Genomic DNA, 26145 nt, shown 5'->3' with positions numbered 1-26145 from the left:
TGGGCGGGCTCTGAAGGAGCTTCTGGTCTAGGAATGGCTCACACTCATGCCCATTCCACAACTGATGGACAGAGCCCCACCCTAGGAAGGCTTTAAGGTCTGAATGGAAACTTCCCAGTGTTCAGTTGGACACTCAGGTGTGTTCATCTGGGACTAGGGACACTCACTTGGTGGGCACCATGCCTCTGGGGTCTCTTCAGCCTTCTGTCCAGAGAAGACCTGCAAACACAGCTCTGAGGTGAGGATAAGACCTCCTAGCCCACAGCCCTATGCCCTGAGGGAGGTGATCCCAATACTCACGTTGGTCCCATCTGGGGAGGTGTAGCCAGTACCTGCTCTCAGAGATTCTGCTCTGGGCTGGCTGTCTCCTCGGCCTATGGGCTTGACCTCTGAAGACTTCACAAGGTGCAGGGGCAATCGGGGAGGGAACCTGGGGGAAGAAGCCAGGTGAGACAGGGACACTCAAGCAGCCTACCCTAGGCTGAGGCATGCAGCTCCACCTGAGGCCTGAGGTAGAAAGAGAGGAGAATGGGGTTACAAGTGTATACCTGGATGTCTTCTGGAGGCGTGAGAGAAACTGGGTGGAGATACTGAGGCGGGGATTGAAGTAGTAGTTATCACCCTCTGAGACAGTCACGTCTGCCAGTGACGCATGGAAGAGCTCTAGGGAAGACAGGACAGATGCTCAGAATCAATCCCCAGCCAACCAGGCCTCAATGCAGGCACCATTGGATCCCCGGAAGCTCCATTCATAAATGTAGCCTATGCTTGATGCATAATGGGAGACAAGTGTCTTGCAGCAGAGTTCTCTGCCATCACCCTGGACTTCACTGCTCTATCAGGAAGGCCCTGCTCCAGGGACACCCATGCTGTGTCCAGCACAGGACAGACAACCACACAGGCTGATTCAGTCAGGTTCCACCTTCAGCAGGGGCATCAGTGAGTGTCTCAAAGTGGTGGCGGAGGAACTTCTCCTGCTCAGGGGTCTGGGGCAGTGAGCCATTGGCCAGGCCTGGCCCCTCAGGCTGAGATGGCTCTTCTGCTGTCCCTGGGTATCCTGGAGAGAGACAATGGAAAGCAGGGTGGGGAGAGAGAGACTTGTCAACACCATGAGTCACGGCAGACGCCAGCTGACTATGGAGAAAGCTGGACTCGCCTGCCACACACCCTGTTGCCACCAGGCTGAGAGAAAGCCCAAGCTTTCAGGGAGAAAAACAGACTCTGGATTGATGGGGGAGTCAAGGTTTATCCAGGCCCAGGGCTGCCCTTGCATCTGGCTTACCTGGCTCAGGGGGCATTGACACGGTGAGGCGAGGCTCTGGGTCAGGTATGGGAGCGGAGAAGTGGATGGTGGTAAAGCTGCACGCCAACTCAGGCTCTGAGTCCCCAGAGTCTGCAGGAAAGAGTGGAGTCAGGGGTCCTGGGACAGGCACATAGCTTAGCTGCCCTGGGCTTCCCTTTCCCATCTGCAGAGTGGAGTGGTCCATGTTTCTGGACCAGCAAAGTCCCGCATGAGGAGTTGGCAGAGCTGGGCTCTCAGCTGCTGTGCTCAGGTAATGGCAGGGACCATGTTTGTCTTCTGAGGTATTGTGAACCTCGGAAGAACTGGGTCAAGCCACCGTCAGTGCCCAGAATGGGTTATCACAGACCATCACAGGGTGCCTTTGAGCCTTCAACTCACCCTCAGGTGGGCTCTGATCCTTTGAGCTGACGGAGGACACCCTGAGGTAGGAGTCAGCTTGCTGATCTCCAGGCGCTGCCTCTCTCTCCTTCTTGAAGTCTGTACTGTAATGTCATCAGGGTGGGGTTACCCTGGCAATTAACAACTGGACCCCACCCAGAGCCCCAAGGCCCTGCACCTTGCTGCTAGTGAGACACCACCTCAGCCTTCATGATGCTTCTTTCCTACAGGAATCTGATCTGATCTAGGACCAAGAACCAAGGCTTCAGCTAGGTCCCTTGCTTTGAGCCAGAGACCCTTGGCTCACCCATGCACATTCACACAGACCACTAGAAAACAGAGTTTGTGTGTGTGTGTGTGTATTTTTGAGGTAGGGTCTCACTCTAGCCCAGGCTGACCTGGAATTCACTATGTAGTCTCAGGGAGGCCTTGAACTCAATGATCCTCCTACCTCTGCCTCTCAAGTGCTGGGTAAAGGCGTGTGCCACCACACTCAGCTTCAGAAAATTCTTTGAGGGCTTGGTATATGGCTTAGTGGTTAAAGGCACTTGCTTGCAAAGCCTTCCAGCCTGGGTTAAACTCCCCAGTACACCACATAAAGCCTGATGTACCAAGTGGTACATGCATTTGGAGATCATGTGCAGCGGCAAGAGGCCCTGGCATATTCATTCTCTCCTTTTAAAAAATTCTTTATTTTTTATTTATTTGAGAGAGAAACATATATATATGGAGAGAGAGAGAGAGAGAGAGATGGGGGAATGAGGGAAGGAGGATGGGTGTGCCAGAGCCTCTAGCCACTGCTAACAAACTCCAGGTGCATGTGCCACCATGTGCAGCTGGCTTATGTGGGTCCCGGGGAATTGAACCTGGGTCCTTAGGCTTTGCAGGAAAATGTCTCTACTGCTAAGCCATCTCTCCAGTCCTCATTCTCTTTCTTCTTGCAAATGAACAAATAAAAATATTAATTTTTTTCTTAAAGTTGGTTGAGAGTGTGTCTATGAGAAGGGGTGTTCTCTCCAACTATGGCTCCTGCTGGAGCAAAAGGCACTGACCTGTCAGTTCCTGTGTTTGTCACTTCCGTCTCCAGGGAGCAGAGGATGAGCTTGCTGGTTTCAGAAGACTCCCTCTGTACAGGCAGGAAGGAGGGATGCCCACGGCCATCCTCATAGGGACTATCTGACTAGAGGTGAAGAGTAGAGCCATTCTGAGCAGGCCAGGACACTCAGGCCTTTGTGGGCCACCAGCTATTACGCCAAAAGTGACAGAGAAGGAATGATGCCCTGGCCCCCTCTGCTGGACACTAAGCCAGGGCCAGTGTCAAGTGTGCTGTTCAGCCTGGGATCCTTCCCTAACCCCCTTGCATTACAGGCTCCTTTATAGATACAGACTAGGGAGGGCTCCTAAAACACAATGTTCAAGGAAGGGCAAACCAGTACATGGGGAGAAGTCAGAATGTAGCCCCCTTAGATGGAATGGGAGGCACTGACTAGGGGAACAGGCGTTTTCTGGGAGGTAGGAAGCACCATGTTTGACAAAGGGTGGTGATACAAATGGCTTAGGCAATTCACCAAGCTGTGCACCCATGCTCTGTGCACATTACTGTATAACTTGATTGTTATACTACAAAAAAGAGAGGAAAACTTGCATATCAGAATAAAAAAAGCAAAAAGCAAGAGTAAAGCACCAAAACTGCTTTGGCACTTGTAAGGGTACAGGCCTGTTGTTGGTCCTCAATTCCTCTAAAGAGTCCTCTGAGGCAAAAGAGAACATCATGATCACTTCTGGAAAAGTGTGGGCCACAGAGGCCAGCCTTCTGCTCTAGGTCAGAGCCAGGGAGGATGACTCTGGGCTCTGTTACTCCAGTGCTACACTCAGGGTCCAAGTTGACCCATTTCCCAAAGACTGCTTGCCTGCCCCAGCAAGTTCCCATCCACCTCCCACCATCTTCTATAGCTCTCTCATCATCCTGAAGTGGAATGCTTTACAAAATCAGAATGCTGATGCCCTTGAGTCCGGAGTAGGCAGCCATGGTACAAGGGTCATAGGTGGGTTGGAAGGCAGGAGGTACCTCACTCAGCAGGTCTGCCAGGTTCTGTGGCTCCATTGTGTCCAGAACAGAGTCCTCCAAACTCTCAGGCTTCATGGGTGTAAAGTAGCAATCCAGGGCCCGAGCATCCAGAATGGTTTTCAGGGGCTCCTGCTCAGCCCTCTCTGCCCAACGGCCATGTGGTTGGTAGCTGCGCTTGGTGTGGAAGGCTGAGCCATCTGCCACATCATCATCCCCTAGCTTGAGCGACAGGGGGCAATGGTCAGGCAGTCAACCCATGTGCCCATTAAATGCAACAAGTGCTTCAGATACTCCATGAACTTTTGTTTTTGTTTGTTTGTTTGTTTGTTTTTTTGAGGTAGGGTCTCACTCTAGCCCAGGCTGACCTGGAATTCACTATGGAGTCTCAGGGTGGCCTTGAACTCACAGTGATCCTCCTACCTCTGCCTCCCGAGTGCTGGGATTAAAGGCGTGTGCCACCACACCTGGCTGTTTTCTTTTTTTGAGACAAAGTCTTAGACAGTCCTAAACTATGTAGACCAGGCTGGCCTTAGACTCACAGCAATCTACATGCCTCAGTCTCCTATGAACTGGGATTATAGGCATGAGCCACCACTCCTGACTCTCTCTCAATAGCTCAGGCTGGCCTGGATCTCCCTGTTTAGCCAACTCTGGGGTACGACCTCCCTGCCCTGAACCTCTTAATGAGGCTGCTTTGTCTGCCTGTCTACAGGGATGTCCCACAGTATACAAGCTTGTGCTCTGAGATTCCAGACACCTGCCCATACTGAAAACCTCCCAGCCTGTTCTTTGCAGTTGCTCAGGCCCCAAACAATGACACCATTCTTCCTTCTGTTTGCCCTTGTCATTTCACTTTGCATTTTACCTACAAATTCTGGTAGCTCTGTCACACATGGCAGAAGTTGGATTTAAAAAAATATATTTTATTAGCCAGGTGTGGTGGCACACACCTTTAATCCCATCACTTGGGAGGCAGAGGTAGGAGGATTGCCAAGAGTTCAAGGCCACCCTGAGGCTACACAGTGAATTCCAGGTCAGCCTAAACTAGAGTGAGACCGTACCTCAGAAAACCAAAAAGAAAAAAAAAATTATTAAGCCAGGTGTGGTCGCACATGCCTTAGCGAGAACCTACCTTGAAAACTAAAAACAAAAAAATTTTATTTATTTGTGTGTGTGAGAGAAAAAACAGAGAGAGAGACTGAGAATGCCAGGGCCTCTAGCCACTGCAAACAAACTCCAAATGCATGTGCATCTGGCTTACATGGGTTATAGGGAATTGAACCTGGGTTCTTAGGCTTTGCAGGGAAGTGCCTTAATTGCTAAGTCATCTCTCCAGCCCCTAGATGTTGAATTTTTGCTAGTAGCTCCTGTTCTTATCTATGTCAACACCATGTCTTCCATTTTAGTGTCATCTTGGTCTTTTTATTTGCCTTACGTCCCATCCAAACAATTGGTCCTCTCTTCAAAACTAAACTAGAATCTGGCAATTTCCTTCTTCTGGTCCAGCCTCCAATCTCTCCTCCTAGGCCTCCTCCCTGTTTGCTCCTCACCCATCTCCCGTCACTTCCTTTCTGACCTCTAAGCTCCCATAGTTCCATCTCTCTCAGTACAGCTGCAAAAAGCACAGCAGGAGAAAAAGGAGTGTCAGAGAACCTCCCTGGGACACAGCCCACCTCACCCAAAGACCTGACTTACAAGTTCTGTTAGCACTTAAAATTTTTTTTTATTTTTATTTATTTATTTGAGAGTGACAGAGCAAGAGGCAGAGAGAAAGAGAGAGAGAAAGAGAGAGGGAGAGAGAGGAAGAGAATGGGTGCACCAGGGCCTCTAGCCACTGCAAATGAACTCCAGATGCATGTGCCACCTTGTGTATCTGGCTTACGTAGGTCCTGGGGAATAGAGCCTCGAATCAGGGTCCTTAGGCTTTACAGGCAAGCGCTTAACCACTAAGCCATCTCTTCAGCCCTGTTAGCACTTTTATCCACGCTCCTGACCTCATTCTCCCACAGCCCAGGCATCTCAGTACATCTGCTCTTCTTTCAATACAACAGTCATCAGTCCTGCCTCACAGCCTTGATACCTGTAGACTGTCCTGCCTACAACATTCTTCCCCAGTATCTGGTGCCTCACTTGCTTCCACTCTGCTCAGATATTTATCCAATAGGACCTTTTCTTTCTTTCTTTTAAATCATTTTATTTTTATTTATTTATTTGTAAGCAGAGTGAGAGACAGAAAATAGGTATACCAAGGCCTCCAGCTGCTACAAATAAACTCCCTATGCATGAGCAACTTTGTGCATCTGGCTTTATATGGGTACTGGGGAATCAAACTCAGGATGTTAGGCTCTTCAGACAAGTGCCTTAACTGCTATGCCATCTCTTCAGCCCCCAAAGAGCCTTTTTGTATACTTAAAATAGTGACCCTCAAAAACTTATTTTCCTTCTCATTTTTTTTTCTCTATAGCATTTATCAGCTACCAGCATACTATATAACTGACTTATTTCATGTGGCTACTGTCCCTCTCCCACACAGACAAGTAGACTTGTGAAGGGCAAGACTGCCTTTTTGACAGAACCTAGCATAGGAACCATAGCTGGGCTGCATGAGGGGAGACTGGAGGGATGATGGTTCTCCATGGACAGGAGATACATGAAAAAGAAAATGGCTTTCCTTTTTGTTTTCTGAGGTAGGGAGGGTCTCACTCTAGCCCAGGCTAACTTGGAATCTAGGTTGGCCTCAAACTCGTGGTGACCCTCCTACCTCAGTCTCCCAAATACTGGGATTAAAAGCATGTACCACCATGCTTGGCTTGGGCGAGCCCCTCAGTTGCCAGTCTCTAGTCATCCCATCCTTCCAGAAAACTTACCAGCCGCTTTGCCCAGAGTGGCAGTTTGCCATTGGTCAGCAGGCACCGAGGATCTGCAGAGATATATGGCATCCATGAAAAGAGACAACAACCCCAAAGATGAATGGGCAAAACATACAACTGTACATTTTCACAAGAGGTGGGACAAACCCATGAATCAAGGGTGCTCAACTCTGGCTGGGCATGGTAGTGCACACCTTTAATCCCAGCACTCAGGAGACAGAGGTAGGAGGATCACCATGAGTTTGAGGCCACCCAGAGACTGCATAGTGAATTCCAGGTCAACCCAGGAGAGAAAGACTATACCTTGAAAAACAAAAAACCCACAGGTGTGGGGAGAATTGGGGATGGAGTTCAGTAGTAAAGTGCTAGCTTGGGATGTTCAAACCCCAACATTGCAAAAATAAACAAATACATACAAGTGGGGATAGGTCAACAGTTCTGGGTTGGCAGCAACTGAATTTGGAGAGCTCTTTTAAAATAAACAACAGGGTTGCAGAGATGGCTCAGTGGTTAAAAGTGCTTGCTTGTAAAGTCTGATGACCCAGCTTTGATTCCCCAGTACCCACATAAAGCCAGATGTACAGTGTTGTATATGCATCTGAAGTTCATTTGCAGTGACAGAATGCCCTGGCATGCCCATATTCACTCTGTCTGCCTCTCTCTCTCCTTTTTTTCCTCTTTTTTTGAGGTAGTACCTCACTCTAGCCCAGGCTGACCTGGAACTCACTATGCAGTCTCAGGGTAGGCCTTGAACTTAAACTCATGGTGATCCTCCTACTTCTGCCTCCCAAGTGCTGGGATTAAAGGCATGTGTCACCATGCCTGGCACACTTTTTTTTTTTTTTTTTTTTTGAGGCAAGGGATTGCTTTAGCCCAGGCTGACCTGGAATTCACTATGTAGTCTTAGGGTGGCCTTGAACTCATGGCAATACTCTTAACTCTGCCTGATCCTCTTAACTCTCTTGTTACTACCTGGCAGCAACATAGCTTCCTTTTAACATCACAGCCATGCTGAAGCCAATCCTCTTGAATTTTCAGTTACATCTACCTGAAACTTCTGTTCAATCCAAGCCAATGAGTCCTAGTTGGCAAATTACACTGAGAGTCTTTCAAAATTTAAATATATTTATTGGACACACAATATGGCGTACACACACACACACACACACACACACACACACACACACACAGAGTGAATATGAATGAATAAGAATGAGAGTGCCAGGGCTTCTAGCCATGGCAAACAAAGTCCAGACACATGCACCATCTTGTGCATATGGCTTATGTAGGTCCTGGGGGATAAAACCTAGGTCCTTAGATTTCCAGGCAAGTGTCTTAACCACTAAGCCATCTCTCTAGCCCACACTGACAATCTTGATCAGTTCCTATGCCATCAAAGCCCAAGGTACGGCCCTTCCCCAACCTGGATCCAAGCTCTCTTTGGATGGCGTCTTCAGCAGCTCGTCTAAGTCACACTCCTCCTCCATCTCATCCTCTGTCTGCTCTCCAGGGCTCAGGGAGCGAATCTCACTGGGCATGGAAGAATATGCCTCCTGACTAAAGCCAGAAAAGAGAGAAACACAGTTAAAGAGGGTGGAATGGGGTTTTCTGGGAGCTGTCCTGTGCCAAGCTCCTTAAAACATGAGCTTGGCTTGCAGTCAATATGGTTTTAGGGCTCTTGCTTGACATACCCTCCACTAGACATCAGCCCAACAAATGAGACAGGCAAAGGCTGGACTCCCCAGAGGCAGTGACAGCACAGGAGGCAAAGCAGATAGTGAGGCTGGAAGAAGGGAGGGGGGGGGAGAGAGAGAGAGGGGAGGGGGGAGGGGGAGGGGGAGGGGAGGAAGGAGAGAATGCGCATACCAGGGCTTCTAGCTACTGCAAACGAACTCCAGACACACGTGCCACTTGTGCATCTGGCTTACGTGGGTCCTGAGGAGTTGAACCTGGGCCCTTAGGCTCATATACAAGCACCTTAACTGCTAAGCCATCTCTTCAGCCCTACTACATGCTCCTTTCTGGAGGGAGTAATGAAGTTATGGTTGCTTCAGACTATGAGGAAACTAAGATATGTTCTATGATGTAACCATGGAGCTAGGACTCTGCTTGTATCCTGCTGTAGCGTGTAAATCTCAAAACCAAATGCAGAAGAGAGCTGCCCACTCCCTTGGTGCCTTAGCTGTGACATCTTGGGACACATTAAGGACCAGAGATCCCAGTCAAGGCCTAGTCCTCTCACAGGCACTGAGAACCTGGATGGAGGCAATGGCAAAGCTTCCATTGGGGGAAGCATATGCAAAGGTTGCAGAGAAGAAACCCAAAAACCCTTGTGTTCAAAATGAGCAACACTTCCAATCAAAATCCAGAAACCAGCTGGAGAGATGGCTTAGTGATTAAGGCACTTGCCTGTGAAGCCTAAGGACCCAGGTTCAATTCTCCAGGTCCCACATAAGCTGGATGCACAAAGTGGCACATGTGTCTGGAGTTTATTTCCAGTGGCTAGAGGACTTGGTGCACTGATTCTCTCTGCCTCAAAAAGATAAAAAATAGATCCAGAAACCATGGGCTAGAGAGATGGCTTAGCAGTTAAGGCGCTTGCCTGTGAAGTCCAAGGACCCATGTTCGACTCTCCAGACCCCACATAAGACAGATGTACAAAGGCAAGCAACAAGGTTGCACATGCCTACTAGGTGTCTGGAGTTTGATTGCAGTGGCTGAGGCTCTGGTGCACCAATTTTCTCTTTAAAGTTAAAAATAAAATAAAGCAGGTGTGGTGGCACACACCTTTAATCCCAGCAATCAGGAGGCAGAGGCAGGAGGATTGCCGTGAGTTCAAGGCCACCCTGAGACTACATAGTGAATTCTAGGAGAGCCTGAGCTATAGTGAAACCCTATCTTGAAAAATCAAAAAATAAAAATAAATAAAATTAAATTAAAAAATCCAGAGCCGGGTATGGTGGCACACACTTAATAGCACTGAGGAGGCACAGGTAGCAGAATCTTTGTGAGTTCGAGGCCACCCTGAGACTCCAGAGTGACTTCCAGGTCAAAACCTAGGCTAGAGTGAGACTCTACCTTGGGAAAACAAACAAACCACAACAACAAAAAATCCAGAAATCAGGTGTGGTGATGCAAGCTTGTCACCCCAGCACTCAGGTGGAAAGCGGGAGATCTGCAGTCATGCTCGACTACATAGTGAATCTGAGGCCATTCTAGGGATACATGAGATCCCATCTAAAAATACAAACAAAAAAATCTGCATCTGAGCCAGGTGTGTTGGCTCGTGCCTGTGATTCCAATTCTCAGGAGGCTGAGATAGAAGGATTACCTTAGTTCAAGGCCATCCTGGACTGCGTAGTAAGACCGTCTCTAAAAACCAGAACTGAACCATTGTATGATGGAGAGTATGAGAACACTCAGCTGCACTGCACCCGTTCCTATGCATGCCCATCCCTACTGCTGGCTGAGTCAGGCCCTAGCTTGGGTTCACTACAGGTAGGGCCCCAGGGCTGTCTTGGCTGCCAGGACCTGGTGTGGCTGTCCCACGTCTGGCTCTTGGGCTGCTGCTGCTGCTGCTCCTGGTTGTTGATCTCCAGCAAGTGCTGCTTCATGCAGGTGGTGATCTCTGGGCCCAGGTGCCAGATGAACACACAGCTGAGGAGGCAGGGAGATGAGGTGGGCATGTGTGCAAGCCACTTGGGTCACCATGGCCAAAACCCCACTCCCCAGATGCCCCATCAGCTTAGCTCAAGGGCTCTGGCCTGTCATATCTACTCCTTGGCTCAGGGTGCAGGGAATCCCAACAAGCTAGGACCTGCTGGGGCCTCAAGATCCAAGGAAGGTGTTCTGGGTAAAAGGATGCTAATCAAAGATAAAAGACAAAGGGGACGTCCTCAGGACCAACCCCATGGGTACAGGGTTTGTGTCATCTCATCAGCTGTCCTCACATTTTTCAAGATAGGTTATGCCAACTCTTCTACAGACAAGAAAACTGGGCTGAAAGGGGAAATGGTCTGCTTAATGTCATATCAAAATAAGTGACAGACTTGGGATGGAACTCAGGGCTGACTATGACATCAAGGTGCACACTGTCCAAGGTGGGAGGTTTGAAGTGCTCTTCCTACAGACAGGCTATGTGCAGTCTTGCAGGGGCTGATCCCCCCTCTCTCTCCTCCATGCATATCTACCCACTCCCAGAGAGGGGAGACCCAGCAGAGGCAGCCTCCAGGCATGTCTCACCTGTCTCCAGATACAGTGATCAAGTGACGGCAGTCATATGTGAACTTCATGCCAGTGATGATTTCTGTAAGCAAAACAGAGCAGTCACCCTTGTGTCAGGCTGTAATTGCTGGGGAGGTGGCTCTAGTGGCCAGGCATACCCACCTGAATGGCCAAACATTTTGGCAACACATTCACCAGAGTAAAAGTCGATCACTGAGATGCTTTTGTCGGAGCAGCTAGTGGCCAGGAAGGTGCCTGAGGGGTCCACATGCACCTGCCGGGAAGGGGAGTCACATGTTACTCAGGTTGCCTGCTGTATCCATTGCGGCTTAGGCCAAATACCACTGATGACTATTGTGGTGCTGGACACTTGGTAATGGGAATTGTCCCAGGGAACCCTCACTACACACATTGGAAGGACAGGAACTTCTCCCAATTAACAGCCTCCATGGCAGTAACAATGGTGACCAGGCTCTGGGCTAGATACTACACATACAAACTTAGCCCCTCCAAAGAAAAACCCTAGGACAGCTGTTTTCATTTACATTTGACAGAGGAAACAGACTTAAGGATACTTGCCCAAGGTCACACAGCTGGCTGAAGGCAGAACTGGGGTCTGACCATGAACTCCTTTGTCTGATGGGGGACAAGTCAGGAGAGGAGTCCAGGCCTCTGCTTTTTCCCATCATGCCCTACTGCCACTCAAATTCAAGCATACTCAAACACCTGCTTGTAGTTGGGCTCAGCCTCAGCAAATAAGAGGATTTGTTCCTCCACCCCCTAGCCAGCCAGGCCTGAGCAGGTGCTATCCAGCATGTGGTCCTTTGATTAAACACCAAGGACATGCTAGACAGGTATTGGGCAGCTAGACAGGGCAGCAAACAGGCAGAACCCTGTGTGTAGGTATCTGTCTGGTTCTGACCCAAGGGGACCTACTCACCTTCAGCAGGGACCCTTCATCACCCTGGGAGCCCTTGTAGCACTTCTTCTGCTTCCCATTCACTGTGTTGTAGACCCTGGGGAGGAGGGGCATGGTGTGGGGACGTAAGGAAGGTCTTGTCTATCTCACCCTGCTGCTGCTGCACTCCTCTGCCCTGGAAACCTCATCTGAAGCGGAGGTTATGGAGGCCACATACAGAAGTGTCCACAAAGCAAGCCTGGAGCCCAGTCCTCAAACAGAACCCATGAAGGAGGTGAAGAACATGACCTCCCCAGATTCAGCCCTTCCTCCTGCTGTGTCACCTATGACCTGAGGTTCCCTGATCAGGCCTGACCACTCATGCCATCACTATGAGTTCCGTGAAGAAGGCCCCAGACTACCCTGACCACTGACTGCTATGATACCAGGACTGTTCAGCCCAGGGAGCTCAGAGGGCAGGCAACTTGTGATCTCTCAGTCACCCATACAGGGTCCCAAGAGAGCCAGAAGGAAGCTCTGTGTAGACTTGGTGGCTAAGCCTGATAGAGTCGGCCTTCTAAGAAACACCTACAGCTTGAGCAGGGGAAGAAAACTAAGGACAAGACAGACTGGAGATCCCAGACAGGCCTGGTTGGAGACCAGCCTGGGCCAGGACAACAAAGGGCACAGAGAGCTCCTCACCTCACATTGCGGTCTTGGCAGGCCACAGCCACATACTTCTGTGTGATGTCAATGTCCATGTCATACAAGGTGGTCTTCTCTGCTACGTGGTGAGTACGAACAAAGTGCAGTCCATCCGAGGTCTAGCAGAGCAGCAAGACCTTCAGAGGACACCCCAGACAAGCTCCCACCCCATCCTCCAGGGAGGCCATCTCACCTGCTGAGCACTGCGGAAGTAGATGCTCTTGTCGGCTCCACAGCTGATCATCTGAATGTCTCTGTTGCCTGTGGGACATAACAAACTTGCTGTGCCAGGCGTGGTGGCACACACCTTTGATCCCAGCACTCAGAAGGCAGAGGTAAGAGAATTTCTGCGAGTTTGAGGCCAGTCTAGGCCTGGGCTAGAGTGGATCCTGCCTCAAAAAAAAAAAAAAAAAAAAATCAGTAAATAGGGACTGGAGAGATGGCTCAGTGGTTAAGGTGCTTGCCTGCAAAGCCCAAGGACCTGGGTTTGACTTCCCATTGCCCATGTAAAGCTACATGCACAAGGCAGCACATGTGTCTAGAGTTCATTTGCAGTGGCTAGAGGTCCTAGCGTGCCTGTTCTTTCTCATAAATAAATATTTTAAAAACTTAATAAATAAAAATAACTGAATGACTGACTATCTTCTTCCTTAGCAAAGCAGCTTCTGACAAGTTGGTTTTGATAAGTCAGGGCCTGACTCACATTATTACATCAGTTCTGTAATTTTTCCAGGTGAGCCAGGCCAGCTAGAGCAGAGCAAGAATCCAGTGTCAGCCTGCATCTTTGCAGACTGCCAGAGGCTTTAGTGAAAAAGCCAGGCCACTCAGAAAGTGACCTTGAGAATTCACTGTTGACCAGCCCCTTGACCAGTCACTAAATCTTCTGGATCATTCAATATAAGACTACTTATATTTAATGTTGGTCAAACTGTTTCAACTTGATTTGAGAATGACTGACCACTGGGGATGTCTGTGAGAGCTTTTCTAGAGTGGTTTAACTGAGAAGGGAAAAGCCACTCTGTATATGGGCGCCATCTACTATGGGACCACGGTCCTTGACTAAATAGAAATGGAAAAACAAGGAAGCCGGTCAGCAACAACATTCCTGGCCCTGCTTCCCAGCTGTGGCTGCAGTCTAACCAGCCGCCGCCTCATATTCCTGCCACCATGCTTTCCTCCAAGGTGGACTGTTACTGCCTCTTAACTGTGAACCAAATCAATCCTTCTTCCTTTAAGTTGCTCTCACATACATTGTCACAGTAACAAGAAAAGAAATAGTTGCCCAGAATGGTCTTGAATTCCTGGGCTCAAGTGATCCCCCTGTGGAGCAGCTGGAGCTACAGATACGCACCACTGGGGCTGGGGAGATGGCTCAGTGGTTACAGGTGCCTGCTTACAGATGTGCACCACCGTAGCCCTATTTGTTAATCAATCGACGTTAATTTCTATAAATAAATTAAAAATTCATCTTTAGATCTAGCTGTGCCCAGATCCAGAATTTACCACTCCATTCTTTTTTGCTTTTGGTTTTCCAAGGCAGGGTCTTGCTCTCTAGCCCATGCTAACCTGGAATTCACTATGTAGTCTTAGGGTGGCCTCAAACTCACAGCAATCCACCTACCTCTGCCTCCCGAATGCTGGGATTAAAGGGTGCACCACCACGCCTGGCTTACCACTCCTCTTCTAAGCTAGCCACTGAGACTGTTTGCTGTCACTTGCAAGCAAAGGGACTTATCTAATGAGGCCCACGACATGGGAGGTCAGGGGCTCACCAGCAAACTTAATAGCAGTAATAGAGGAGGAATGGTCATCCAGGGTCTGCTCCAGGTTGTAGTTCTTCTCCACATTGAGCACGTGGATTAGCCGGTCCCGACTGGCTGAGGCCAGCAAGGTAACTCCTGTAATTAGAGAGGATAAAACTGGGTTCCTGAAGGTCACTGAGATGCCTCACCATCCCAGAAGGGCAGTTAGACCAAGCTGCCAGTCCTTGAAGAAAGGGATCTTTGGCTCCAGAGCTGCAGCCAAGTTGCCCCAAACCCAGAAATAGCCAAGCCCTCACCTTTGGATGGTTTTTGTCCAGGACCCCCAGGCACTCACCACCACCAGTTCAGGGAAGACAAACCTTGACATGTGTATGGATGCTTTACACACATTTGCAAATACTCTGCATACCCTGCACATTTTCCTAGAAGGCTCAGCTCTGTGGCATGGCACAGGAGGCCCACACAACCTTTTAGATTCACATGAAACCATGCCCCCACTGAGCCCTGGCCACTCAAGACTCAGGTAGGTCCTGATGACCGCCTGCTGTATACTCCTTCTACCAGGCTTCTCTGTTCCCTGGCTCCTCAAGACTGTGCTTACTCTGGTCATCTAATGGAGCTGAGGCCTAACTCGAGGTTAGGGGAGCTAAGGAAAGGTATGAATCAAGAGATTTAAAGAAAGTGTGGTGGGCAGAGACCTTCACCACCTCTGTAGCTTGCCACTTGCTGTAGTGCTGGGACCAGCATGAGCTTGTAGTGGTCTTGCTTTGTGGCATCCCAGTGGTTCCAGAGTCCACCAGCAGTGGTCCTTACTGATCCCAGGACTCCCAGCTGTCATCCACAGTCCCACCAGCACAGGCCCCTTCTGAGACTACTCCCTTCCTGTCCATGGGCTCACCTGTTTCAGGCTTGGAGTATTCTAGGCACAGAACCTCAGCATCATGGGCCTCCACCTTGATCAGCTCATCCATGAAGTGCAGCTCATGGATCCTGGAAGATACACATTGTCCACTTTACCCTGCCCCCAGGGACACTACTGGGGCCCCTATCATTCCAAGCAGCCTGAGATATCCAGCCACAGCTTTTCACAGAACACTGTCAAGATGAAGGCCAGTGTAGGCCAGGAAACTATAGCAGGCACTAGGCTCATGGTTCATGGGGCAAAAACACCCCAAGGGATTGAGGACAGTCTTATGGAGTGACAGGCATTTGTGCACAGATACATTAGAGTCTCTGATGAAAGTCACAGGAAAGGATACATCTTTCTTTTGGTTTTACCAGGTAGGGAACCTCGATATGTAGTTTTTTTTTTTTAATTTATTTTTACCTATTTATTTGATAGCGACAGAGAGAGAAAGAAAGAATCAGAGAGAGAGAGAGAGAAAAAATGGGTGTGCCAGGGCTTCCAGCCACTGCAAATGAACTCCAAATGCATGCATCTGGCTAATGTAGGTCCTGGGGAATTGAGCCTCAAACTGGGGTCCTTAAGCTTCACAGGCAAGCACTCCAGCCCTCGATATGTAGTTTTGTCTGACCTGGAACTATATAACCCAGGTTGGTCTTAAACTGTCAGTCATCTTCCTGCCTCAGCCTCCTGAGTACTGGGATTATCGGCATACCTGGCTCACTCCCCATTCTCTTCTGTTTCTGCTTGTGTATGCGATGTGGGGTTTGTGCGTGTGGTGTATGCATGTGCATGTGCCCATGCAATACCCCATACTCTGGCCTAGGTGGAGCATGCTTGCCTGCAGTGGCTAAAACAAAACATTGTTATCCCATGCTATTGCTCTTCCAATTGTTCTCCTCTTCCTTCTTTCTTTTACTTTTTTCTTTCTTTTCTTTTTTTTTGTCTCTCAAGGTAGGGACTTACTCTAGCCCAGGCTGACATGGAATTCACTATGTAGTCTCAGGGTGGCCTTGAGCTCACTGTGATCCTTCTACCTCTGCCTCCCAACTGCTGGGATTAAAGGCGTGCACCACTATAGCTGGCCGCCTGTTCTTATTTGAGCTGGAGTCTCTTACTAATCCCAGACTTTGCCATTTTTCTTTTAGCTATGATACTCAAGTCTCTACTATACAATAGACTGGGTTACAGATGTGCAAGGCTACACCCAGCTGTTTATGTGGGTCCAGAGATCACAGCAGTCTTTCAGGCTTCTTTAGGCCCTCATGCATGCACAAGAAGTGCTTTTAACATCTTTTCCAGGCTCCACCTCTCATTCTTTTAAATTTGTGTGTGTGCCAGGGCCTCTTGCTGCTGCAAATGAACACCAGACACTTGTGTCACTTTTTGGTTTCAGCTTATGAGAGTTGCTTAGGAATTGAACCTGGGCCAGCAGGCTTTGCAAGCAAGTGCCTTTAACCTGTGAACCATCTCCTCAGCCTCCATCACCCCTCATTCTTTTTTTTTTTTTAATTTTTATTAACATTTTCCATGATTATAAAATGTATCCCATGGTAATTCCCTCCCTCCCCACCCCCACACTTTCCCGTTTGAAATTCCATTCTCCATCATATTACCTCCCCATTACAATCATTGTAATTACATATATACACTATCAACCTATTAAGTATCCTCCTCCCTTCCTTTCTCCACCCTTTATGTCTCCTTTTCAACTTACTGGCCTCTGCTACTAAGTTTTTCATTCTCACACAGAAGCCCAGTCATCTGTAGCTAACCCCTCATTCTTAAATGATCTCAAATTCATTCTCTCCACACGAAATCACCATGGAGCTTATATGGCAGGCTTGGTGAGAACAGTGCTCAGTGAGGCCAGGAGTGGTGGCGCATGCCTTTAATCCCAGCCCTCAGGAGGCAGAAGTAGGACTGCTGTGAGTCTGAGGGCAGCCTGAGACTACACAGTGAATTCAAGGTCAGAGTTACAGCGAAACCCAACCTCAAAGGAAAAAAAAACAGTGCTAAAAAGTGCTCGGTGAACACCTACCCAGGGGGTAGAGTGAACCAAGCCCAGGTTACCTCCTGTTCCTGATTACCATTCATGCAGATCTGTACCCTGATGACACAGTCATTTTGCTTCATAACGTGAATGATAGCATAAATTACTAGTATTTCAAAATGAGGGCTGGAAGAATAGTTCAATGGTTAAGGCATTTGCTGGCAAAGCCAAAGGACCCAGGTTTGATTCTGCAGTTCCTATGTAAAACTAGACACATAAGGTGGCACATGAATCTGGAGTGTGCTTGCAGTAACTAGAGGCCCTGGTATGCCCATTCTCTATCTGCCTCTTTTTCTCTCAAATAAACAGATAAAATACTAGAATTAAAAAAAAAAAAAAGAGCCGGAGCTGGGAGTGGTGGTGCACACCTTTAACCCCAGCACTTGGGAGGCAGAGGTAGGAGGACTGTTGTGAATTCAAGGCCACCTTGAGACTACAGAGAGAATTCCAGGTCAGCCTGGGCTACCTCAAAAAAAAAAAAAGAGCCAGGTATGGTGGAGCATGCCCTTAATCCCAGCAATTGGGAATGTGGGAGGTAGAGGGGGTAGGGTTGCTGTGAGTTCAAGGCCACCCTGTGACTACATAGTGAATTCCAGGGCAGCCTGGGCTATTGTGAAACCTTACCTCAAAAAAACCAAAAATATAAAAGATTAAAAAAAGGGTGGTGGTGGTGCTAGAGAGATGGCTTAGTGGTTAAGTGTTTGCCTGCAAAGCCTAAGGACCCAGGTTTGAATCCCCAGTACCCATATAAGCCAGATGCACAAGGTGGCACGCACATCTGGAGTTCATTTGCAGTGGCTGGAGAGGCTCTTGTGTGCCCATTCTGTCTATCTGGCCCCTCCCTCTCTCTCAAATAAATATTTTTTTCTCAATTTTTATTAACATTTTCCATGATTATAAAAAAAATATCCCATGGTAATATCCTCCCTCCTCCCCACTTTCCCCTTTGATATTCCATTCTCCATCATATCCCCTCCCCATCTCAATCATTGTACTTACAGATATACAATACCAACCTATTAAGTACCCTCCTCCCTTCCTTTCTCTTCCCTTTATACCTCCTTTTTAACTTACTGGCATCTGCTACTGAGTTTAAATAAAATATTTTTTTAAATGGGGGTCTGGGTGTGGTGGTGCATGCCTTTATTCCCAGCACTCAGAAGGCAGAGGTAGAAGGATCACTGTGAGTTTGAGGCCACCCTGAGAATACATAGTGAATTCCAGAGCAGCCTGGGGTAGAGTGAGACCCTACCTCAAAACCACCCCCGCAAAATGGGGGTCTTAATAGACGGCTTAGCTGATAAGGCACTTGCCTGCAAAGCCTAAGGACCCAGGTTCTACTTCCCAGAACCCAAGTAAGCCAGATGCACAAAGTGGTGCACATGTCTGGAGTTCTTTTGCAGTGGCTAGAGGCCCTGGCATGCCAGTTCTCTCTCTCATTAAAAGGAAAAAAAAATATGGGCTGGAGAAATGGTTTAGTGGTTAAGGTGCTTGCCTGCGAAGCTTAAGAGCCCATGTTCAGTATCTCTCCAGATCCCATGTAAGCAAGACACACGAAGATGAGGCAAGCACAAGATCCCACGTGCCCACTAGATGGCACAAGCATCTGGAGTTTGCTTGCAGTGGCCGAGGCCTTGGCATGCCAATTCCCTCTTTCTCTTTCTCTCTAAAATTAAAAAATAAATCGAAACAAGCCGGGTGTGGTGGCGCATGCCTTTAATCCCAGCACTGGGGAAGCAGGGGTAGGAGGATCACCGTGAGTTCAAGGCTACCCTGACTACATAGTGAATTCCAGGTCAGCTTGAGCTAGAATGAGACTCTACTTGGAAAAATAAACAAACAAACAACAACAAAACCTCCCCCATTGAATCTCAAGAGGTGGGTAGACAGCCTGGGCATTCTAATGTTGCTCTCAGTCACCAACCCCCACCCTCTGTGGCTGGCCAGAGTAGATGTGAACCTGCCTGTCAGTAAGGAGGCAGGCTCCACTCCCCAGCTGCTGAGATCTCGACAGCTCACATCAGAAGCTCTGGTCCTAGCTGGTGACAGGATTGCTACTCCCGATCCCTCACACCCAATAGGCAGCTGAGGCACCTAGACCAGTACTTCTCCCCACTACTCCAAGACCCCAGCTGGGGGTGGGGGTCACTAGCCACCACCAGGACCACTTGCCTCAGATTTCCACTGCGGTCGCCTGAAGCCAAGTGCTGGCCGTCAGGACTGACCTGCATGACGCGCACCCCAGCTTTCACATCCACGGGTGACCCGTTCTCACTGCCCCGGTCTGGGAAGTGGGATGTGTCCTGCAGGTGCTGGACATCATTCTCCACATACACCACCTTCAGCAGGGTCTGTGGGAGAGAGAGGCTGAGGTCAGTGTAGAAAGGAGCTGAGAAGCAGCTTGTCTCCTGCAGCCAGGCACTCCTTCTTCTTGAGTACCAAAACTCCATTTTTGAGTCAATTGCTTCCTCGCTGAAAACAAAAGCTACATTTTCCAGTCTTCATTGCAGCTAGATGAGATTCTAGGCAAGGAAATGTAAAGAAAGTGAGAGCTCTTCCATGGCCTTTCCTCTATGTGACTGCCTGGAACTGGTCTGTGATGGCCAGAGCACCAGCTGCTGTAGTGGATTATGAGGAAAGTGCCAGTCTTTCAAGACAGAATAAAAATGTAGAAGACCCTTGAGTCTGTAAAAGCTCCTTGGAGCTGCTGAAATAGCTTAGATTTGCTACCTCTAGACTCCTTTTATAAGTCAGAATCTCAACCTAGCCCAGGTTGACCTGGAACTCATTCTGTGGTTCCAGGCTGGCCTCAAACTCACAAGCATCCCCTTATCTCTACCTCCCAAGTGCTGGGATTAAAGGCATGCACCACCATTCCTGGCAAACCAAACTTTTACAAGAGTGGTAAGATATTTTTCTTTCTTTTGAGGCAGGGTTTCATATAGATAAGGCTGGATTCAAACTTGCTAAGGAGTCAAGGCTGGCCTTGAACTCTTGGATTCTCCTGCTCTACCTTCCCAGTGCAGGGACTGCAGGCATGCCCACCAGATCCAGCAGGCTCACAGTCATGTACAGCCAAATAACAGCATATCTGTTACAGGTGCAGACAATGGCACTGTGGCTGGGAGGTGGAGGAGATAATAAAATTGCTGCCACTCACTAAGGCCTTTGTTATTGCGGCCAAGCGACCTCTTCTGTTTTCCAACTCACTTTTCATGGGTTATTCCCTAGCTGTGGCACTTTCTCCCCTCCTCTTGGTGCTCTTCCTAACCCTCCATACTGCAGCTCAGCTATTTCTTCCAGAGGAAGCTACTTCTGAGGTGCCAAACAAGACTCCATGACATTTATATATCCTACTAGCGTCCTGCCATTTTCTTTCATGGTGTCTTTGTACTTGTGTTATACATAATTTACACAATTACTGGTTCACTGCCTGCTTCCTTTGACAGACCTGCAGATGCGCAAGGGCAGAGGGCTTGGGAGTAGGCAGCAAAGCCCCTAGCCCAGACCTTAGTGAAGTTCTACAGAATGAACGAGCTCAGCTCTCAGTATCCAAGAACAGCTTCCTTGCTGTCCTAGCAATATATCCCCCACACTCCCCCAGGGTCCTCATCACAAGCCTGACAGCAATTTGGCTGAGGCCTCCAGGCAAAATGGCAACTTAGACAGGGAAGGCTCTATCTGGCTCTGCCCAACAATGCTTTTCCAGGGAGTTCTGACTCAAAGCTTGGAGTGAGCTCACTTTCACTTAGCAAACTGGGCTGCCTACAGTAGCCATGGCAGGAATCACAGGAAAGACCATGCCACCACAGAAAAGAAAGTGATAAAGAGAAACAAGAGAAAGACATGAAGAGCACTACCCTGCCAGGTTCCCGGTTCTTGCCCCTGGTGAAGCCTAACACTCAAGCTCTGTGAGCCTCCTCCTGCTTCTATATCCAGGCTTAAAAGGAGGTCTTCATTCTTCCTAGAAGACAGATCATAACGAAGCCACTCACATCACTGAAGATGTTTCTCTGCCAATGAGTGTCAGAACTGCTGCTGTCCATGTTCCAGAAGCGGATGGTGTTATCTGAGGAACAAGTCAGAAAAGACCCGGATGGCAGACAAGCTCTCTGATCTTCAAATTCAGGATACACCTACAGTTCCCAGAGGACAAGGCAAAGGGTGATTCTTCACGAACACCACAATGGCAGAACCATGATGAACTCACTATAAACTTAAGCTTGGGTGTGGTGCCCCAGGCCTGTAATCTCAGCATTTGTAAGACCAATGGAGGAGATGGTTGAGTTTCAGACTAGCTTGGGCTACACAGCCCCAAAACAACAACAACAAAAATAAATAAAAAAGGCAGAAGAAAAATGAAGAGAAATTTATTTAGAAACTGAAAAAACAGCTGAGCATGGTGGCACAAGCCTTTAATCCCAGCACTCAGGAGACAGAGGTAGGAGGATTGTCATGAGTTCGAGGCCACTCTGAGATTACATAGTGAATTCCAGGTGAGCCTGGGCTAGAGCTAGACTCTACCTCGGGAAAAAAAAAACAAAAACATAGGGCTGGAGAGATGGCTTAGTACTTAAGGCACTTGCCTAACAGAGCCTAAGGACCCAGGCTCAATTCCCCAGTACCCACATACACCAGATGCACATGGTGGCACATGCGTCTGGAGTTCATTGGTACTGGCTAGAGGTCCTGGCACACCCATTTATTTAAAAAATAAATAAAAATTTTTTTAAAAATGTGACTATAGGGTCTGGAGAGATGGCTTAGCAGGTATAGGCACTTACTTGCAAAGCCTGACAGCCCAGGTTCAACTTTCTAGTAGCCTTGTAAGGCCAGATGCACAAAGTGGTGCATGCATCTGGAGTTTGTTTGCAGTGGCAGGAGGCTCTGGCATACCCATTCATTTTCTCCCAGTCTCTCTCTCTCAAAATAAAATAAAAAAAATTTTTTTTTAAATTGTGGGCTGAGCTGGGCATGGTGGTACATGCATTTAATCCCAGCATTCGGCAGACAGTGGTAGGAGGATCGCCATGAGTTTAAGGACACCCTGAGACTACATAGTGAATTCTAGGTCAGCCTGGGCTAGAGCAAGACCGTATCTTGTAAAACTGCACCCCCACACACAAAAAAATTGTGGGCTGGAGAGATGGTTTAGCAGCTAAAGCATTTGCCTGCAAAGCCTAAGAATCCAGGTTTGATTCCTCAGGACCCATATAAGCGAGATGCACAAGATGCTACATGTGTGGAGTTTGTTTATAGGGCTAGAGGCCCTGATGTGCCCATTCTCTCTCTCTCTAGCAAATAAGTAAAAAATAAAATATTTAAAGAAATGTTGGATGAGGGCTAATAAAATGTAAATACTGGGGAAACAAACCCAGGCTGACAGGGTTCACAAGCAAGCTGCCTTTAACTTCAGAGCCATTTTCCAGCCCTTGATTTGTATTAAAAAAAAAAAAAATTGGGCTGGAGAGATGGCTTAGCACCTAAGGTGCTTGCCTGTGTAGCTTAAGGACCCATATTCAACTCTCCAGACTACACACACATTAGGCAGAGGCACAAAAGTGAGGCAAGTGCAAGGTCTCACATGTGCACTAGGTGGCATAGGCATCTGGAGTTTGACTTTAGTGGCAGAGGCCCCCGTGTGCCAATTTTCTCTCTCTAAAAAAAATATTAAAGCTGGGTGTGGTGGCGCATGCCTTTAATCCCAGTACGCGGGAGGCAAAGGTGGGAGGATTTTTGTGAGTTTGAGGCCACCCTGAGACTGCATTGTAAATTTCAGGTCAGCCTGGAGTAGAATGAGACCCTACTTTGAAAAAAACCAAAATAAATAAAACTTTAAAAATAAAATAAATAAAATAATTTGCAGCTGGGCATGATGGCACACACCTTTAATCCCATCACTCTTGGGAGACAGAGGTAGGAGGATCGCTGTGAGTTTGAGGACAGCCTGAGATTACAGAGTGCATTCCAGGTCAGCCTAGTTAGAATGAGATCCTACCTTGAAAAAAATTTTTTTTGCACATTCTGTTTATATTTATGGGCACACCAGGGCTTCTTGCTATTGCAAGTGAACAGATGTTTGTGCCACTTTATGCATCTGGCTTATGTGGGTAGGTGGAGACTTGACTCTAGGTCAGCAGGCTTTACAAGCAAGCATCAAGTGCTGAGATAACTTCCAATTCTATCTTTTGGCAGAATGGCTGAATGGGTTCCCTAAGCTCTATGGAGGATTCTACTAACTGAGCCCCAAATGGGAATGGAGCCAGGCAGAGCAAGGTCTCACCTCTACATTCCAGACAAAGGAGCTGTGGAAGAGCTCTGACCACAACTTGTTGACTTTGTTTATGTCCTTGACATCCCAAATGTAGATGCTGTGGTCTTTATAGATGCAGGACAGCCAGTGATGGACAGGGTCAAAGGTCAGTGCCACTGTATCTGGGTAGGCTGCTTCTGCCTTCCTGTGAAAGAGGAAGCTAACAAGGCCACGTGGGTCAGTCAGTCACCATCAATGCCACTGTGAACAGTAACTGCCACCTCTGGTGACACAGGAGTTGCCTCTTGCCTGGTAATGCCATTCTTGTGGACCTAGTGCTGTCCATCTTTCCTAGTCCAACCCTACTTCATCCTCCCAGTGCCTATGATTTGCTTGTAATACAGGCTGCGAAGGAGAAGCACCTGTCTGTCTTCTGAGAGTCTCTTTCCATGATAATGTTTGTATCTGTTATTTTATTACTACATTGCAAGTGAAAAGAATCTGAAAAACTGATAAACCATGCAGCATCACAAAGAAGCAGCTATGGTGGTGGTCGCCAGTGTAGGCTGACACTAGCTTGCTCTGGAGGGGTTGCAAGGATACCACGTCCCATGGTCATTAATGGGAGTGGGTGGTTATGTTATCAATAGCCTCTGCCACTAATTTCTGCCATTAATTTATGTACCAATGGATAATTTCAAAACAAATTTAAAGGGACTAGGGTGAAGGTTCAGCAAGGTGCTTCACTGCAAAACCTGTCAGTCAATGTTTAGTTCCCCAGCCACCCACATACACGTGCTGGACACTTGATATGGTTACAGTGGAAAGAGAGACCTTGGTACATCATAAATAATTTTTTTCTTTCTTTGTTTTTTTAAGGTAGGGTCTCACTCTAACCCAGGCTGACCTGGAATTCACTATGTAGTCTCAGGGCGGCCTCGAACTCACGGCGCTCCTCCTACCTCTGCCTCCCGAGTGCTGGAATAAAAGCCATGTGCTACCACAGCCGGCATAAATAAATAATTTTTTAAAATTAAAAAGGACTAGAGAGATGGCTTAGTGGTTAAGGTGCTTGCCTGTGAAACCTAAGGACCCAGGTTCAATACCCCAGTACCCATGTAAGCCAGATGTACAAGGTGATGTATGCTTCTGGAGATAGTTTGCAGTGGCTAGAGTCCCTGGTACATGCATTCTCTCTCACTCTCAAATAAATAGATAAATAAGGGGGGGAGGGAGGGTATTACCATGGGATTTTTTATAATCATGGAAAATGTTAATAAAAATTAAATTAAAAAAATGTAAAAAATAAGCTAGATGCGGTGGAACACGCCTTTAATCCTAGCACTCAGGAGGCAGAGGTAGGAGGATCGCCGTGAGTTCGAAACCATTCTGAGAATACATAGTGAATTCCAGGTCAGCCTGGGCTAGAGTGAGACCCTACCTGGAAAAACAAGAAAACAAACAAAAAATAAAATAAAAATTATAAAAACAGGGCTGGAGAGATGGTTTAGCAGTTAACATGTTTGTCTGCCAAGCCAAAGGACTCAGGTTCAATTCCCCAGGACCCATGTAAGCCAGATGCACAGGGCAACGCATGCATCTGGAGTTTGTTTACAGTGGCTGAAGGCCCTGGCACACCCATACTCTCTCTTTGCCTTTTCCTCTCTCTCCTTGTCTCTCTCAAATAAATAAATAAAAGTATTAAAAAAAAAACGCACACAGCTGGATGTGGTGGTGCATGCTTTTAATCTTAGCACTCAGGCTTTAATCCCAGTACTGGAGAGGCAGAGGTTGGAGGATCACTATAAGTTCGAGGACAGCCTGGAACTACAGAATGAGTTCCAGGTCAGCCGGAGCTTGAGTGAGACCCAACCTCAGAAAAACCAAACAAACATATGAACTGAAGGGAAGACTGGCTATTGCTGTCTTCTAACCCAGGGAATAGAAGCCAGCAATAGATGCCTGATATCACTGGAAACACAGGTTTGCAAAATCAAGCCTAAAACCAAGCTGATTCTCACAGCATTTTGAATTATTAACTTTTAGCCTCACTAACACGATCCAAAACCACTGTGTGAGGGACGCTGGTGTGAGGAGTTGTCTTGGGATTAGTTCACTCAGCACTTGCTGTGTGTTTCTGAATTCTAATAACCACCAGACAGTGGAAGTTTTTTATTTTTTATTAGCGACAGGGAGAGGGAAAGAGAATGGGCACACTGGGACCTCTAGCCACCTGCAAACGAACTCCAGATGCAAACACCACCATGTGCATCTGGCTTACGTGGGACATGGAGAGTCAAATATGGGTCCTTAAAATGCTTAATGCAATGGCAGGCAAGCACCTTAACCACTAAGCCATCTCTCCAGCCCAAGTGGTAGTTTTACGGATGAGGATACTGAAGCTCAGAGAGGCACAATGATCTGCCTGAGACCACACAACACAATACTAGGTGGCAAAGCTGGGCAATTTTACTACTGCAACATGCCATGGTCTGTGGCTTGCTCAGCCAGTCTCTCTTCTCTTTATGACACCCAGTTACCCCTTTTAGGCCTGCTCTTAGAAGATACCCAGGAGCAATCTACGAAGGGGCTACCCCAGGCACCCCGCACACTCCACCCTTCACAGAAGAGACTTATTTATAGGGGTTGAGGCACAGCTTAAGCTTTCCCTCCACTCCAGACATGCATGCAAGACATATGGCTGCCCATCAACCTCCAAAATGTCC

The 26145-nt window shown here is 48.0% G+C and overlaps 1 protein-coding gene across 2 annotated transcripts in view; it reads right to left on the bottom strand.

Annotated features, from left to right (window-relative positions):
• Positions 1–26145, bottom strand: part of Wdr62 (WD repeat domain 62) — a 47652-nt gene that overhangs the window by 1692 nt on the left and 19815 nt on the right. For both annotated transcript variants that reach the window (XM_045154726.1, XM_045154727.1), the window contains 21 exons: positions 23450–23639; positions 21162–21302; positions 19339–19517; positions 15108–15199; positions 14219–14344; positions 12640–12707; positions 12444–12565; positions 11784–11859; positions 11006–11117; positions 10862–10925; positions 10151–10276; positions 8043–8176; positions 6617–6669; positions 3750–3968; positions 2734–2861; positions 1682–1785; positions 1283–1393; positions 923–1057; positions 549–663; positions 301–430; positions 168–219 (listed from right to left, as the gene is read on the bottom strand). In XM_045154726.1, coding sequence (XP_045010661.1) covers positions 168–219; positions 301–430; positions 549–663; positions 923–1057; positions 1283–1393; positions 1682–1785; positions 2734–2861; positions 3750–3968; positions 6617–6669; positions 8043–8176; positions 10151–10276; positions 10862–10925; positions 11006–11117; positions 11784–11859; positions 12444–12565; positions 12640–12707; positions 14219–14344; positions 15108–15199; positions 19339–19517; positions 21162–21302; positions 23450–23639 — 2477 coding nt within the window. The remainder of the gene's footprint in view (positions 1–167; positions 220–300; positions 431–548; positions 664–922; positions 1058–1282; positions 1394–1681; positions 1786–2733; positions 2862–3749; positions 3969–6616; positions 6670–8042; positions 8177–10150; positions 10277–10861; positions 10926–11005; positions 11118–11783; positions 11860–12443; positions 12566–12639; positions 12708–14218; positions 14345–15107; positions 15200–19338; positions 19518–21161; positions 21303–23449; positions 23640–26145) is intronic.

The sequence above is a fragment of the Jaculus jaculus genome, chromosome 7, assembly GCF_020740685.1.
Source record: "Jaculus jaculus isolate mJacJac1 chromosome 7, mJacJac1.mat.Y.cur, whole genome shotgun sequence".
Lineage (NCBI taxonomy): Eukaryota > Metazoa > Chordata > Mammalia > Rodentia > Dipodidae > Jaculus > Jaculus jaculus.
The sequence above is the reverse complement of the archived record's forward strand: the minus strand, read 5'-3'. Positions and strand labels throughout refer to the sequence as shown.